The 15319-nt window shown below is 33.5% G+C and overlaps 1 protein-coding gene across 2 annotated transcripts in view; it reads right to left on the bottom strand.

The window, feature by feature from the left end:
- Window positions 1-223: 223 nt before the first annotated feature.
- Window positions 224-15319, bottom strand: part of LOC114332568 (diuretic hormone receptor) — a 70833-nt gene continuing 55737 nt past the window's right edge. Inside the window, exons 9-10 of one of the 2 annotated variants that reach the window (XM_028282401.2) lie at window positions 10118-10257; window positions 224-5226 (exon numbers count right to left, since the gene is read on the bottom strand). In XM_028282401.2, the coding sequence (XP_028138202.1) occupies window positions 5088-5226; window positions 10118-10257 (279 nt within the window). In that variant the 3' untranslated portion in view covers window positions 224-5087. Of the gene's footprint in view, window positions 5230-10117; window positions 10258-15319 lie in introns of both variants that reach the window. The other variant, XM_028282393.2, reaches the window with a different exon arrangement.

Consider the following 15319-nt stretch of genomic DNA (forward strand, 5'->3'; position numbering starts at 1 on the left):
TTGCGGACTTCAGAAGAACAGAGTGGTTTTAATCTCGGACACTGATGTACTGAAAATATATTTTCTATAAAACAGCTCATAGAAAAAACAATAGCATTCAATGCTGAACTGCACATTGTATTCATGGACCTCTTAAACGCCTATGGTAGTGTCTCAGCCAAAAACACTTATATATACATAAACAATTATTTACATTTTAATATAGAATAAAACACAACTTCTCGATTGTTTCATCAATTTATTTAAAAAAGATAAACGATATATTCTCTTATAGTGTAGCTGTTGACTCTTAGATCATAAACGAATTCATTGAATTCATAATTCGAATCATCCTTACAATTCCACACAATGTGACGCCACGGTTTTTTAAGTTTACATGCAGGAACTGATTCTAAACCCAGTAAATTATTTATGGTTGGTCGGGCAGTAGTCAATTTTGAACTCTAGCCCGAACGCACATCAAAGAAACATGAAACGTAAATTACGTTTCATGGAAATAAACCACTGCTAAACAAATATACGTCCGGCCATTTATGAAACTCTCCGAAAATAAAAATGTGTCATGAGCATGAATCACACTCGTTTCATTGGTAGGCGGACTTTGAGATTTGTTTAGCAGTGTTTTAGTTTCATGAAACATGTTTTTCGTTTCATGTTTCATGTTTTTCGTTTCATGTTTCTTTGGTGTGCGGCTTGGCTTAAGAAACATTTCAAATTAGCTAATAGGTCGGTCAATAAGTTCCGGATCTAACCATGAGATGGCGACTCTAATGAATTATCCATATGAAATTTCGATAGTGTCAATATTCAAAAGTATACTAAGTATCAAAATTTCATGTTATTCGGATTATTATTTACCGAATTCAGAGCTTGAAGTAGGTAACGCTACTTTTGCGATTTTCATAAACGATGGACACACAGAAATTTCGTGTGTTGCTTTATCACTGTTATTTGATGAAAAAAATGTCCAAACTAAGTAATGGCTCAAAAAGTGTTACCGGGACTTTGCTCCATCGATTACAACTAATAAATGATAGTTTGTTGAATTCAAACGCGGTCGTAACGACACCAATGATGCCGAGCTTTCTGGAATGACATAATGATGACAAATGATGCTGTTATTCCCAAATATATCGAAAAAACGTTGAAAATTATTATGGATATCACAAAGTGAAGTTGCAAGATATAGCTGACACTCCAAAGTTATCAAGGGGACGTGTTTTCACTACATATATTATACACGAACATTTTGGTATGAGAAAGCTGTTTTCCAAGTGGATGTCAGGTTTTGTCACACCAGATGAGCATAAACAACAACGCGGATTGATGATTCTCGGCGCTGTTTATACATGTTTAAACGTAGTGGATTGCGTAGGTATGTCACGCAGTGGATGAAATATAGATTAATCACTTATTTATTTCGGAATCAAACCAGCAGTCATCAGATGAGTGGATACCACTCTGACAAATCCGTCCAAAGACGCAACAAACCGACGGGAAGGTCATGTCTTCTATATATTTTGGGACCCGCAAGGAAATATTTTCATTGACTACCTACTTGAAACATGGAGAAACAATCAATATTGACGAGCATATTGGTTTACTGAAGGATTTGAAGGCGGAAATTGTAAAGAATATACCTGTCAACAATGCACGATTTCGTCTTAGAATTGCGTCTGCATCCACCGTATAGTCCAGATCTGACCCACAGTGATTACCACCTTTTTTCAGATCTAAAAAATGATCCGTGGTAAGGGATATCGCTCCTATGAGGAAGTAATCGTCGAAAATGAAACGTATTTTTAAGGCAAAGACAAATCGTTTTACAAAGGGGCATAAAAAAATTATAAAAGCGTTGGAATGATTGCATCGCCGCTAAAGGAGATTATTTTGATGAATAAAGAATAATTTTTGCAAAAAAAGTTTCACTAGTTAGGCCCAGGACTTATTGACCGACGTTATAGGGTTGTTATAAGCCAAGTTGTCCAAAGGTGGTTGCTTGACTATTTTTAATATTTTTTATTTTTCTACCTTTTAAACTTCAGTCTATAGAGAGTACAAAATTTCATTCATTTTATTTTTAAAAAATTAAGTTTGCCGATGACGGCCATTTTTGTTAAAGCGTGTCGATCATTTTCACGGAAAACATGGCTTCGCTCTTTAGCCAATATTTTTACTGAGGTTTGTCCTAGGACAATAAATCAAAAACCAAACTTTTTAGAAAAGTATGCTCTAAAAAATTGCCTGTAGCATTATTTAATTTCAAATTACCCTTAAGGCCTTAAATGAACCTCAAAGTTTGAAAAGGTAAACTGATAAAATTCTATTTTCAGCATTTTCTTAACAGCATAAGGCAAGCCGATAATGGTTTGTAATTTTTTCTGGAAAAGACATACGTACATACTTTAAATAAAAAAAGTTTGAGCTTGGAGGCTTGAGTAAATTTTTTCAAAAAAAATTCACAAATGTAATTTTTTGAAAAATCTCAAAGTTTGACCCCTTATATCCATGATGGACACGGATGAAAAAATTTGAAATTTGGTTGAATGTTAGCCCCTAGCAAGTAGAATAAGAAGTAAAAATTTGGAGTTGCAGACTTACGTCGTATAGGAGTTACAGGCCTGAAAAAATGGTCAAAAATCAAAATGGTCAAAATTTGAGCGTTTGCGGCAGGGTAATTAAAATTCAAATAAACTCTAATGAAATAAAAATTAATGTATTTTCACCAGATTTCACAATGAATACAAATTTATACAGGATGGGCCAAAGAAAAGAGTCCATCTCGATATTTGGCAATAGTTACCTATTAGATTTTAAGGAAATGCCGAAATAGGTCCATTATTATTTTTATCATATTGCAACTTTTTGGGATATATTTCATACTATGTGATGTTTTCCATCAGAGCGTGATGACGTAATCGATGATTTTTTTAAATGGGAATAGGGGTCTTGTGGCAACTAAAAATACATTTTACTGCTGTCAGAAAATAGAAAAAATGTTTATTTCACAAATAAACATTTATTTTCGCTTAAATTAAATCACAAACAGCCTCTCACCTACCTCTTGACAGTTTGAACATTTAATTTAAGCGAAAAGCAATGTTTATTTACCAAATAATATATTTTTTTCTATTTTATGACAGGAATAAAATGTATTTTGAGTTAAATAAATTACATACATTCTTATTTTTGTGTCAATTAATTTAATTAAAAAATTATTTTTTGGCCACCCTGTATAAATAATTATATTATTGTTTATACTACTGAACTGAGAATTGAACAATCTTTCAAATGAGATAACATACGAGCCCTATTCCCATTAAAAAAATCCTCAATTACGGCATCACGCCCAGATGGATGACGTCATGGAGACTATGAAATATATATAAAAAAAAATGGTAATTTAAAAATAAAAATCGACCTGTTTCGGCATTCCCTTAAAATCTAATAACTGACAAATATCAAGGTCGCGAATTCTTTTCTTTGGAACACCCTGTATAAATTTGTATTCATTGTGAAATCTGGTGAAAATAGATTAATTTTTATTTCATTAGACAGTTTATTTGAATTTTAATTACCTAGCCCGCAAACGCTTAAATTTTGACCATTTTGATTTTTGACCATTTTTTCAGGATTGTTACTCCTATATATGAGGTAAGTCTGCAACTACAAATTTTTACTCCTTATTCTTATGGGCTATCAGAGATGTGCCCATCAGAGATATAATAAGGGGTCAAAATTTGAGATTTTTCAAAAAATGACATTTTTGAGATTTTTTTTGAAAAAATTTACCCAAGTCGCAAAGCTCAAACTTTTTTTATTTAAAGTATTTACGTATGTCTTTTGCAGAAAAAAATTAGAAACCATTATCGGCTTGCCTTATATGCTGTTACGAAAATGCTGAAAATGGAATTTTATCAGTTTACCTTTTCAAACTTTGAGGTTCATTTAAGGCCTTAAGGGTAGTTTGAAATTAAATAATTTTTCCACCTACCTCTACCGAAAGTATACTTTTCCGGACCTGATTGTAGGGAGCAAAGTTGTACTTTTCCTCCCTAGGGAGGAAAATATTTTTCCTCCCTAGGGAGGAAAAGTAAAAGTGACGTCATGGTATTTCATTCATGAAATATAACTTATTGACGCCCTGTACAATATCTATTTTCTATTACGTAAGTATCTATACATTTTAACGTTTATTTAAAAAACAGCCTGTATTTTGCAGAATGGTAAAAACAGTAAATTGTTATTCTGATTTAACAATGTTTACATTAATAATTTGACTTATATTTGACAGTTGACAGTTATATTGTACCTACTTGTTAGTTTTAGTTCTAATAAATTTTGTTGGTTAGTTACGTAAATAAATTAGGTAAAAATAAAAAAATGACTTGTTATTTGAGGAAGGTGGAAAAATCATATGTATAACATGGGAGTAAAGTGCCTTTTCCTCCCTTGAATGATTACTGCCCTCCGCTACGCCTCGGGCAGTAAACTTCATTCTCGGGAGGAAAAGTAGCACTTTCCTCCCTTGTTATACAAATAGCTATTATAGGCCGGTTTTTTAGAGCGTACTTTTCTAAAAAGTTTGGTTTTTGATTTATTGTCCTAGGACAAACCTCTGTAAAAATATTGGCTAAAGAGCGAAGCCATGTTTTCCGTGAAAATGATCGACACGCTTTAACAAAAACGGCCGTCATCGGCAAACTAAATTTTTTAAAAATAAAATAAATGGAATTCTGTAGTCTCTATAGACTGAAGGTAGAAAAATAAAAAATATTAAAAATAGCCAACAGCCAACTTAATTTATATTGGACCACTTGGCATGGATTGACCCTATAGTAATAGTACTTTACTTTTATTGTATTCGAGACAAAAAGAGCTATTGCATACGTTGCAAAACTCTTTCTTTATACTCAACTAAAAACTACCCAATATATAGTTACAAAAACATTTAAAAATAAAATGTTAAATAGATTACGCTATTTGGTTGGTTTAGCATCAATACACGAATATAAAGCTAAAAAACGAAGTTCGTGACGTCATCCCCAGTATGGCACATCTCGGTTGCTTTCCATTTTACATCCATTTCAAATCGAACCAAAACGCGTTGTTTGAATGTTATTTGTATTAACACTTTGGTTTTCATCTACGTGGTTTGTAATTTGGGTCTGATTTGCTGGTGGTTGTTCAATATCATCAGCATTGACTAGTGTCCATTCGGTATGCCTGCTGAAAACATGTACTAACTGATCCAGAAATTTATATCAAACAATTTCTCAAAAAATAAATAAAAATATTCTGCATTTATATAGCATAATTATTATGACGTTTGTGCAAAGACAACACTTTTAAAAAAGGAAGCATGTTTCAGGTACATTCCATGTCAAATCACTCAGGCAAAAAATTTTGGATCTCCGATTTGTCTGAAAATTGGTATATAGCTTCTGCGGGACGTAAAAATACGATATTTAAGGTCAAAAAATCTTCTTCTTTTTTTTCTCAAAATGTGATTTTATGCGATTTTACAGTGATTTGGTGTTTATTTAAACAAATTTACATTTTCTGTCGTAAAGTATCAATGAAAAACATAATAAATATTTTAATAGAAAGGACTCAAAAATGTCATTATATGGCATTATAACAAGTTATTTTGAATCAAAACAAGTTTTTGATCAAATTTTATAGTGTAAAAAACGTTAAAATACCGTTTTTTACATTTTCCTCCATTCCCAAAATACATCATCATCGATTTGGCTGAAAATTTGCCCACAGATATCCAAAAGATAGAACTTTAAGTGGTTAGAAGGATTTGAATTATATTACAATACCAAAAAAGTTACATGCAGTAATATCAGACTCAAAAGTATATATTAGTCCAGTTGGGATAGCATTTGACCTTGAATGCCGAGCTGCCCAAAATTTTATTTTTCTGATCTTTAAGGGAGTCAATAGTAGCCTAAATTTAAAATCACGAATGAATTCCTCCGTTACGTTAGCCGCCATCTTGATTTTAAAGGAGAACCTGTTTGGCTCAATATCTCCGCCATTTTTAACTTTTCGACAAAAATGGTAGGAACTGAAATTGTTCCAAATAAATCGTATTTACAATGATTACAATTTCTTTTTAACAATTTTTGTCGTGAGGTCGATATTTTTGAGTTAATTTTACTTACAGTAGACGCCTATATTTTTGACTATAATATTGCATGTAACTTTTTTGGTATTGTAATATAATTCAAATCCTTCTCACCACTTAAAGTCCTATGTTTTGTCTATCTGTGGGCAAATTTTCAGCCAAATCGATTGTGATGTATTTTGGGAATGGAGAAAAATGTAAAAAACGGTATTTTAACGTTTTCTACACTATAAAATTTGATCAAAAGCTTGTTTTGAATCAAAGTAACTTGTTATAATGCCATATAATGACATTTTTGAGTCCTTTCTATTAAAATATTAGATATGTTTTTCATTGATACTTTACGATAGAAAATGCAAATTTGTATAAATAAACACCAAATCACTGTAAAATCGCATAAAATAACATTTTGAGAAAAAAAGAAGAAGATTTTTTGACCTTAAATATCTTATTTTTACGTCCCGCAGAAGCTATATACCAATTTTCAGACAAATCGGAGGTCCAAAATTTTTTTTGCTCCAAAATTGAGTGATTTGAAATGGAATGACCCTTCATATTTTATAATAAAAATAAATAGGTATGTCAAATTTTGGTTCCAGGAGTTTCTTAGTGGCCGTGTATTTACATTGGATGAACCACGTAGCTACTGGACGCAGGACAGGACCGTAAGTACGATGTTGGGGTGATGTGTGGGCCCTCTATCGGGGGTCTAGGGGTTTATCCCTCAGCGGAAGGTGGAGTCCGGAAAAATGTTTAATATTTAACCCCTTGAAAACGCATTTTACCTAATTCATTCCATGACTGAAGTTTTTTATTACTTTGTCAGAACTAGACTTGAAAGGCACTTCAAAACATAAGCAAGGTTTGAACAATTGAATCGGTCATTGCGAAAACAATACATGTTATAATGTGTAAATTTTTCAGGAAACGTGAAAATCTTTTTATTAATAGTTGGATATTCCGAGATAATACCTACTATATTTTATATAAATTTTATGGGTTATAAATGAATCTTTTTGAAAGGCAAAAAGGCTTAAATGTTTATATGTTTAAATGTAAATTTCATGGCGTCGAAAAGCGTCGTCATTTTACCCAAAATATGGACTTAGGTTGTTTTCGCAATGGCCGATTCAATTGTTCCAAATGATGAAATCACAACAAGAAGAGAAATTACAAACAGAAAGACAAGAAAGGGATTTATAGAGACAAACGAGTCATGAAAGAATAAACGACAAATGGAAGATAATAGGCTATTAGCAGAAAGACAAGAAAACGCTTTAGGATTTAAAAAAAAACAACAAAATGAACAGATGGTAAAACAAAATGAGATAATATAATAAAACAATAAGAACAACAGAAATAAGAACAGCAATACGAAACAATGAACAATAAGAAGAAAATATCTTGAAACTTCACAACCGCATGGAAAAATATGATGATATGAAGGTTTATTTAGAGAAAATGCAGGCATAGGTAGGTAAATCAGATTTCTGAGGAGATACAGGATATTGAAAAGGCGGAAGAAAAATTCGAGAATACGTTAAAATTCGACATGGAAAAAGTGGAACAAAAATTGAGATAGGAGATAGGAAAATGTCAAAAAGGGGGAGACCGTCGGGAAGTAATTGTATACAGCTTTAATGAGAGCAGAATCCAATTTGGCGGGGATATTAGAGAACGACATCTGGTACTTTTCATTAAAATCTTAAATAACAAATTCCAACATGCAGATTTTTGAAGCCTGAAAAGAAATTATGAAAAGCCTAAAACACGGAGCTGCTTTGTGGCTTGAAAGCGAAGAAAATGAGGTGACTTCATGGAGTTTTGAGACAAAATTTTTTATAATGGTGCAGGTGAAACAGGTTAAAATTGATCATTGACGTTATTAGAATTAATATGCCGTGTACTTATTACAACCGGACAACTCCAAGTAGAACTTGACTGAAAATACTTTGAAAAGTTTATTTGGCCTCGTTAAAATACCGGGTGTCCACTTATATTTTCCCTCATTTTAACTGCCTATAACTTCTAAACGGCTCAAGATAGAAATATGTGGTTTTCGCTGAAATGTTTTATTTTAGTAAAAGTTTTGTCGGAATGGATTGAATTTTTTATATCGCTTTTAAATACGAAAATAAAAATGGCGGATTTTTGAAAAAAAAGGTTTGACTTTTTTTTTAATGGAACACCCAGTATATTTCTTTGTAAATTGAAAGAAAATTCATTCACCTATCCAGCGATGTAAAGTTTTTCAAAATCGGTTGTCAAATCACTGAGTAATTAATTTTTAAAATGAGAGGTGCAACGTGGATACCTAAATAACATAACTAAGCAAATTGATATTATGTTATGTGATTTCCACATTGCATCTCTCATTTTAAAAATTAATTGCTCAGTCATTTGACAACCGATTTTAAAAATAATTATATCGCTGGATAGGTAAATGACCGTTTTTTAAATCGCTTTTAAATAAAAAATGGCGGATTTCAAAAAAAAACATTGACTTTTTTATTAAAACACTCAGTATATTTTTTCGTAACTTGAAAAAAAAACGGTCATTTACCTATCCAGCGATATAAAGTTTTTTAAAATCGGTTGTCAAATGACTGAGCAATTAATTTTTAAAATGAGAAATGCAATGGGGAAATCACAACATAATATCAATTTGCTTCGTTATGGTATTTAGGTATGTGATATCCACGTTGCACCTCTCATTTTAAAAATTAATTATTCAGTGATTTGACAACCGATTTTGAAAAACTTTATATCGCTGGATAGGTGAATGACATTTCTTTCAATTTACAAAAAAATATACTGGGTGTTCCATTAAAAAAAAGTCAACAACGTTTTTTTTCAAAAATTCGCCATTTTTATTTTCGTATTTGAAAGCGATATAAAAAATTCAATCCTTTCAGACAAAACTTTTACTAAAATAAAACATTTCAGCGAAAACCGCATATTTATACTGCGAAGTTATAGGCAGTTAAAATGGGGGAAAATATAAGTGGACACCCGGTATATGTACTGCCAACCAAACGGGTGCCCCTGCGGGGCCCCCCATGCCGGGCACTGCCCCGGTTGCCCCAATGGTAGTTACGGCCTTCCGATCCAGTTACACCGGAAAATATGAAGAAGGTCCTAGGAATCGTAAAGTGAAGGTGCTTGAATTGGCAGAGGCCACAAGAATAACTAAAAAGGGCACTAGCCATATTTTGTACAAAGTTTTGAACATGAAAAAATTATCCTGCCTATTAGTGCCGCCTTTACTAATAATCCGTCGGAATTTTGGCGTCGATTGGTCACCGTTGATGCAATCTGGATCCACTGGATATGGAAAGCAGAGAACAGAATAACGCACGGTAGTGGACTGATGCCGACAAAAGTAGTTCGAAGCAGCCAAAAGTGGCTTAATGGGTCGGAAAGGGTCTGGCCTCTGTATTTTAGGCTTGCAAAGACATAATTTTAATTGAATATTGAAAGAAAAATTGAAATAGGAACTTGGTGAGAAACGATCCCATATATGCCGAAGAAAAAGTATTGTTTTTCTAAGACAATGCACCGGCTCATAAGAGCGCTTATGAAAAAGTCAAAAATTCATGAGTTGGGCTTCAAATTGCTTTCCAATCAGGCTTATTGTCCTGATTTGACCCCCTCTGATTATTATTTGTTCCCAAATCTAAAGAGACGGCTCGTACATAAAAGATTCACATCGAACGAAGAAATAATTGACAAAACAGACACCTATTTTGCAGAGCTTTCAAAATCGTATTATTCAGACGGCATAAAGAAGTTGTAAAATCACTGGAATCGTTGTATTGATCTTAAAGGAGACTATATCGAATAAAATAAAAGAATTTTTAAGAAAAACGTGTTTTTCTTTTCGTGGGACCTATGCGGTGGACATATCAGACCATCTATATGGTTATATAACATTTTTTTATTTATTTTTTGAAATCTTTAATGATAGAACTTCATAATTACCGATGATGACGTTGTGCTGAGTTTGACCAAAAACGATGAGATCCCAATGACCTTCTATCCTTCCAGAGATCGAAATTATGTCTAATGGAATTTTGAACTTCCGTATTTAAAAAACAGTAAAACAGAGCAATCATTAGACCCTGAAACATAAAAAGGCGTTTAATTCCAGTGGCGGTCCGTGATTTTTATAACAGGGGAGGCTATAACTATAAAATATCTAGACAAATTTGCACTATCAAAAAAATGCGCCAAAAAATGTAATTTAATGCCCATTTGTTTTTGACCAATTTTTATTTACATTTCATCATAATATAATATCATCATGATATAATTTCATAATATAATACAGGGGTGGCCAAGCTCCTTGATAGCCAGAGCCACTTTTCACAAGTTAAAATTTTTCGCGAGCCGCAATTAAAAACGTAGGTATTCAAAAAGTATGTAAAGAAGGTATGTACAATGTTTTTAACAGAACTTTTATTTATTGAAAACAGAAATAAAATTACGAAATATTAAAACTTAATTACATTTGTTTTCCTTATTCTTCTTCTCGTTGTCCTTATGCCCAATAAGAGAGTCGATCTTTGCTATCACCTAACCATCTTTTACCCATTTCTTCCACGTCTTCGGGTCTTCTTCCCGTTTCCTTCACCTGTTGCGCTGTTTTCCGTCTCTTTGTTCCGATTTCCTGGATTTCGGTTTTGCATACGTCGTGTTAACTAACGACCTATCAGGATACTTAACATTGGGTTGATGTCTTGCAAAGCCTAAAAACCATAACACACTGGTGATATGAGCACAAGTACCTACAGTTCTCTCACCAGATTGACAGGTACAGTAGTACCCGTTAATCGGTTCTTCTACAGGCTCATCTTCATCATTATCTTCATCAATCGTATAGGAAATGAATACTTGGTGTTTTGTAGCTTGCCGAAACCTAGAAAACATTCGAACTCTTATGAATCCCGGTTTATCCATATTCTCATCAATTTGAAACTCTTCGTCGTTTCCTCTTATTATTTTATCTTGTATGTAAGATGGTGCCAGTTTAATTTGATATATCCCAATCGTAAGGTCTTTTAGGTAGTCTAAGTCGAAAACAGGAAAGTTATCAAAATCATGATTATGAAGCCTTCTCCATTGACCATTTCTTCTATGTGATTATACCTAAGTATGAATATTAGTTGTTATAAAAATAACCCTACAAAATTATTCTCCATAATATTTTGTATTAAAAAGCTCATCATCATTGGCTGTAGAACCCCTGGTGGACCTCGGTCTGTTCGAGAATCAGTTTCCATTCCATTATATCCTCCGCCTTGGTTTTTCCAATTTCGTACTCTTAACACCCGTAACTCATTTTCTCTGGTCCTTAAATCGTACTCTGGGCCATGGGCCCCCATACCCATGGGCAGGGGGGGCGTGACCCCCCTGGCTTTTCGGGTGCTTTGAATTATATATGGTTATTCAAAGTATACAAAATATAATGTGCAACATCTTCACGTTTGCCACCCCCCTAAAAATTTTTATATGGGCGCCCGTGCTCTGGGCTTAAGTCTTTTCGTCACACTATCCGCTCTTTGGTTATAAATGTGTTTTGATGGCTCCATCTCGTTCATTTTCGTTAAATAAAGTTATTTCATTAATTCTGGAACATGTTACCGGTGGAATTACTCCTATCCCCCCTAGATCCGCCACTGTTCAGTAATTTTCTAAAGATAAAGCCGAACTGCAGTTTTGCTGGTATTGCATAACTGAGAAGCATTCATGAAAACATGATAATGCTTATATCGATCTAGCAGCACATTTTATAGCGCACTTCTTCAGTTTTCTGAAGACTTTTCGGAGGTTTTCTGAAGACTAAAATATGACCCAACTATTTTTGACCACAAATTCATATACAACACGCAAGTATGTACGACGAACATGAGTTTCTCTTCTAATAATAAATATTTTCGTTCACTTGACCGTGAATTAGTGCATTTAACGTAAACCGAGCACCCGAATCCAATAACTTCAGAAGGCTGTAACTCGAGAATAGTAGTTATTCAGACCCAGGTGCCATGGACTTTTTTAATCTACACATCAAGAAATATCATTGACCAAACTTTCATCAAATTTGACCGGGACCACTTTTCCATAAGAGTGTTGTGGGTGAAAACTTCAAATTTTACATGACAAAAGAGTGAGTTTTTTCAAAAATCGTCGAAGATATGGGAAATGAGCTAAGGCCCCGTTCTCATGACAGGCGCTTAACGCGTGTTTTGATAACGCGCGATTACAACTACATACATTTTACTGAAGACTGTTCACATGCTAACGCGCGTTTAAAGTCATTAAAACGCGCGTTGGCATGTGAACGGTCTCAAGTAAAATGTATGTAGGTATGTAGTTGTAATCGCGCGTTATCAAAACGTGCGATATGCGACATGCGACTGTCATGGGAACGGGTCCTTAGCTCATTCCCCATAGATGTTATCTTCCACGATTTTTGAAAAAAACTCACACTCTTCTGCCATGTAAATTTTGAAGTTCAGCATGGAATTGGAATTCGAACTTTGGTAAAATTTCGGGAAAACTTTTAGAGAACTATTCGACAGCAAATATTTCTTGGGGATTTTTTGTCCGGGATACTTTGTGGGGATATTTTGTCCAAAAAAATTTGTGGGGATTATTTGTCCGGGGATTATTTGTCCCGGGATTTTTTGTCCAGGGATAATTTGTGGGAATTCTTTGTCCGGGATTATTTGTCCGGGGATTATTTGTCCTAGCTTCGCGCAGAGCATTAGCAAGTGAGGCTATCCGACCGCTAGCCTCCCATATGCATGTTGGGACAACTCATTTTAGGGGCCTGACTACAAAAATAATGAAAAAACTGAGACCGCAGTCATGCGTTCCAATGCTAATGCTCCGTGCGTACGGAAATATAGTGATAGTCTGGAATTTACACTTTGTATAATAGTAAGAGTGCTTTTTGTTTTTCGCGACTCAAAATAAACAAAACAGTGTAGCGTGTGTAAAAAATTTACGGGGAGGCTAAACTTCCCTTATCCTTTGACAAGCCGCTACTGTTTAATTTAATTATCACACTGTACTACTTGGAAAATACGTCCAGTTGCAGAGCTATTGCGTAAATCAAATTAGAGTTAGAGGACGCTGACTATATTAGTGTTAACCACTTTTGAAAGTTAACTCGCATTGTCGAGTAATTTTCATTTAAACATTTTGTACAAAAACTCAAAGTATGTACTGGAATTTCGTTAATTAATACAACATTTTCATTAATTTGTCATATTAATCTAATTGAGCTGATTATTCAACATCATAACTTGTAAATTTCAATAAATGTCATCCAAAAGGACAGCTTCTTACCGATAAAACAGGTATTTCTGCAATGAATGTTTTTCTACAGAAATGTCGAGATCAACGAAAAAATATCTTTTCCGGTTTTTAATAATTATGAAAAGGCATTTGATACAGTACATCGCGATAATTTCAGTGGCGGATCCAGCATCGTTAAGAGGGGGGACAAATTGGCTAAATTTCGATAAAAATAAATTAATGTTTATATAATCTTTATATGTAATTAAAAAAAATTAAATTACTTGGTTTGAGAGGGAGGCCGATCGCCCCCATCTCCCCTGCCTGGATCCGCCACTGGATAATTTAACTAAACTATTAAGAGATAAAGGACTAAACACATTCGCTGCCTATCAAAGAGGATGGAATTCGGTTAGGATCTATTTTGTTGAACGGCACCTGACTGAAGTCACTCTATCACTCGCTGGCGCGTGAACGGTACCTAATTGAAGTAACCACATCACGCGCTGGTGCGTGATCGGCAGCGAATGTGTTAACAGCCCCGACGCGACGTCAGGATCATTGAAAAATCATGTTGGTGTGAAACAGCAACCATTTATATTAATGGTAAATCGACACAGGAATGTAAGTTTCTAAAGGGAGTCAGACAGGGTTGTGTGCTGTCACTGTTGTTTATTTGATATTCAGACAGAATCTTTAAAAGTACTTTGCATAACTTGAAATCTGGTCTAAAAATTAATGGAAAACTGATAAATACCATCAGATACTCAGATGAGAGTTATATTGAGTAATTGACTTAAACGGGTTGCAATTAGACCTTGATCCTGCGTACCAAAAAAAAAGTTGATTAATAGCCAGCTGAAAATTTGTTAATAGCTTAACGGTCTCTACACATAGCTTAACACTGTAACTGGGGAAGTTTTAATTGTTGAACAGGTTAAAAATTTGTGGTTAAGAATTTTTTTGCGTATAAAAGAATACTGTACCTTTCATTTGCAATTTGCAAAATTAAAATCGGTTAAATACCACGGCGTCAGGAATTTTTTTACATAAACATTAATTTTTGGTGCTACGCGCAGGACAGCAGATACGTTTGCTCTGATTGGGCATTCCAGCGACCTTTGATAATAATTGATAAATTTTAATTTTTAGTACATTTCGATATAAATAAATAAATTTGTTTATTGCAAAATAAAAACACATACTCTGTCCTTTGAAATAATACTTTTTTTAGCAAAAACTTTCTTTGTTCATATATTTTAATTTAGAGAATAAAAGTCTATTATTTTTAAACATATGCAAATGTTTAAACAATATTTCACAAACAATATTCAAATTAGTTTAATTTTTGTGGAATTAAAATATTAAAATACAACAAAATATATAGTAAGAAAATAATATATTAGATAAAAATTCGCAATATTCGGTAGCCGCAATATTCGATAATTTTTGAAAGGTCATTGGAATGCCCAATCTGAGCAAACGTATCCGCTGTCCTGCGTGTAGCACCCAAAATTAGTGTTTATTTAAAAAAATTCTGAAGCCGTGGTAGTTAACCGATTTTAATTTTGCAAATTGAAAATGAAAGGTACAGTATTCTTCTATATGCAAAAAAAATTCAACTTGCTGTCTGCTTTGTTTTCAGTTCTGCAACATTTTGAAAAAATGCATTTTTTGCGAAAGCTGGATTGCAATATTTATTTTGCAAAATCTGATGAACCGATCTTAACGAAATTTACAGTATTCTTTTACTATATCATAAAGTTTTTCTGGGTTAAATATGAAGGTCTTAAGGGTAGCATAAATGGTTGAAAAACGTAAATGCGAATACTTGTTTTCTTATGGTTTTTTTGCAATTATTGCTATTTTGCAACAAGGGTG

The sequence above is a fragment of the Diabrotica virgifera genome, chromosome 5, assembly GCF_917563875.1.
Source record: "Diabrotica virgifera virgifera chromosome 5, PGI_DIABVI_V3a".
NCBI classification, from domain to species: Eukaryota; Metazoa; Arthropoda; class Insecta; order Coleoptera; family Chrysomelidae; genus Diabrotica; species Diabrotica virgifera.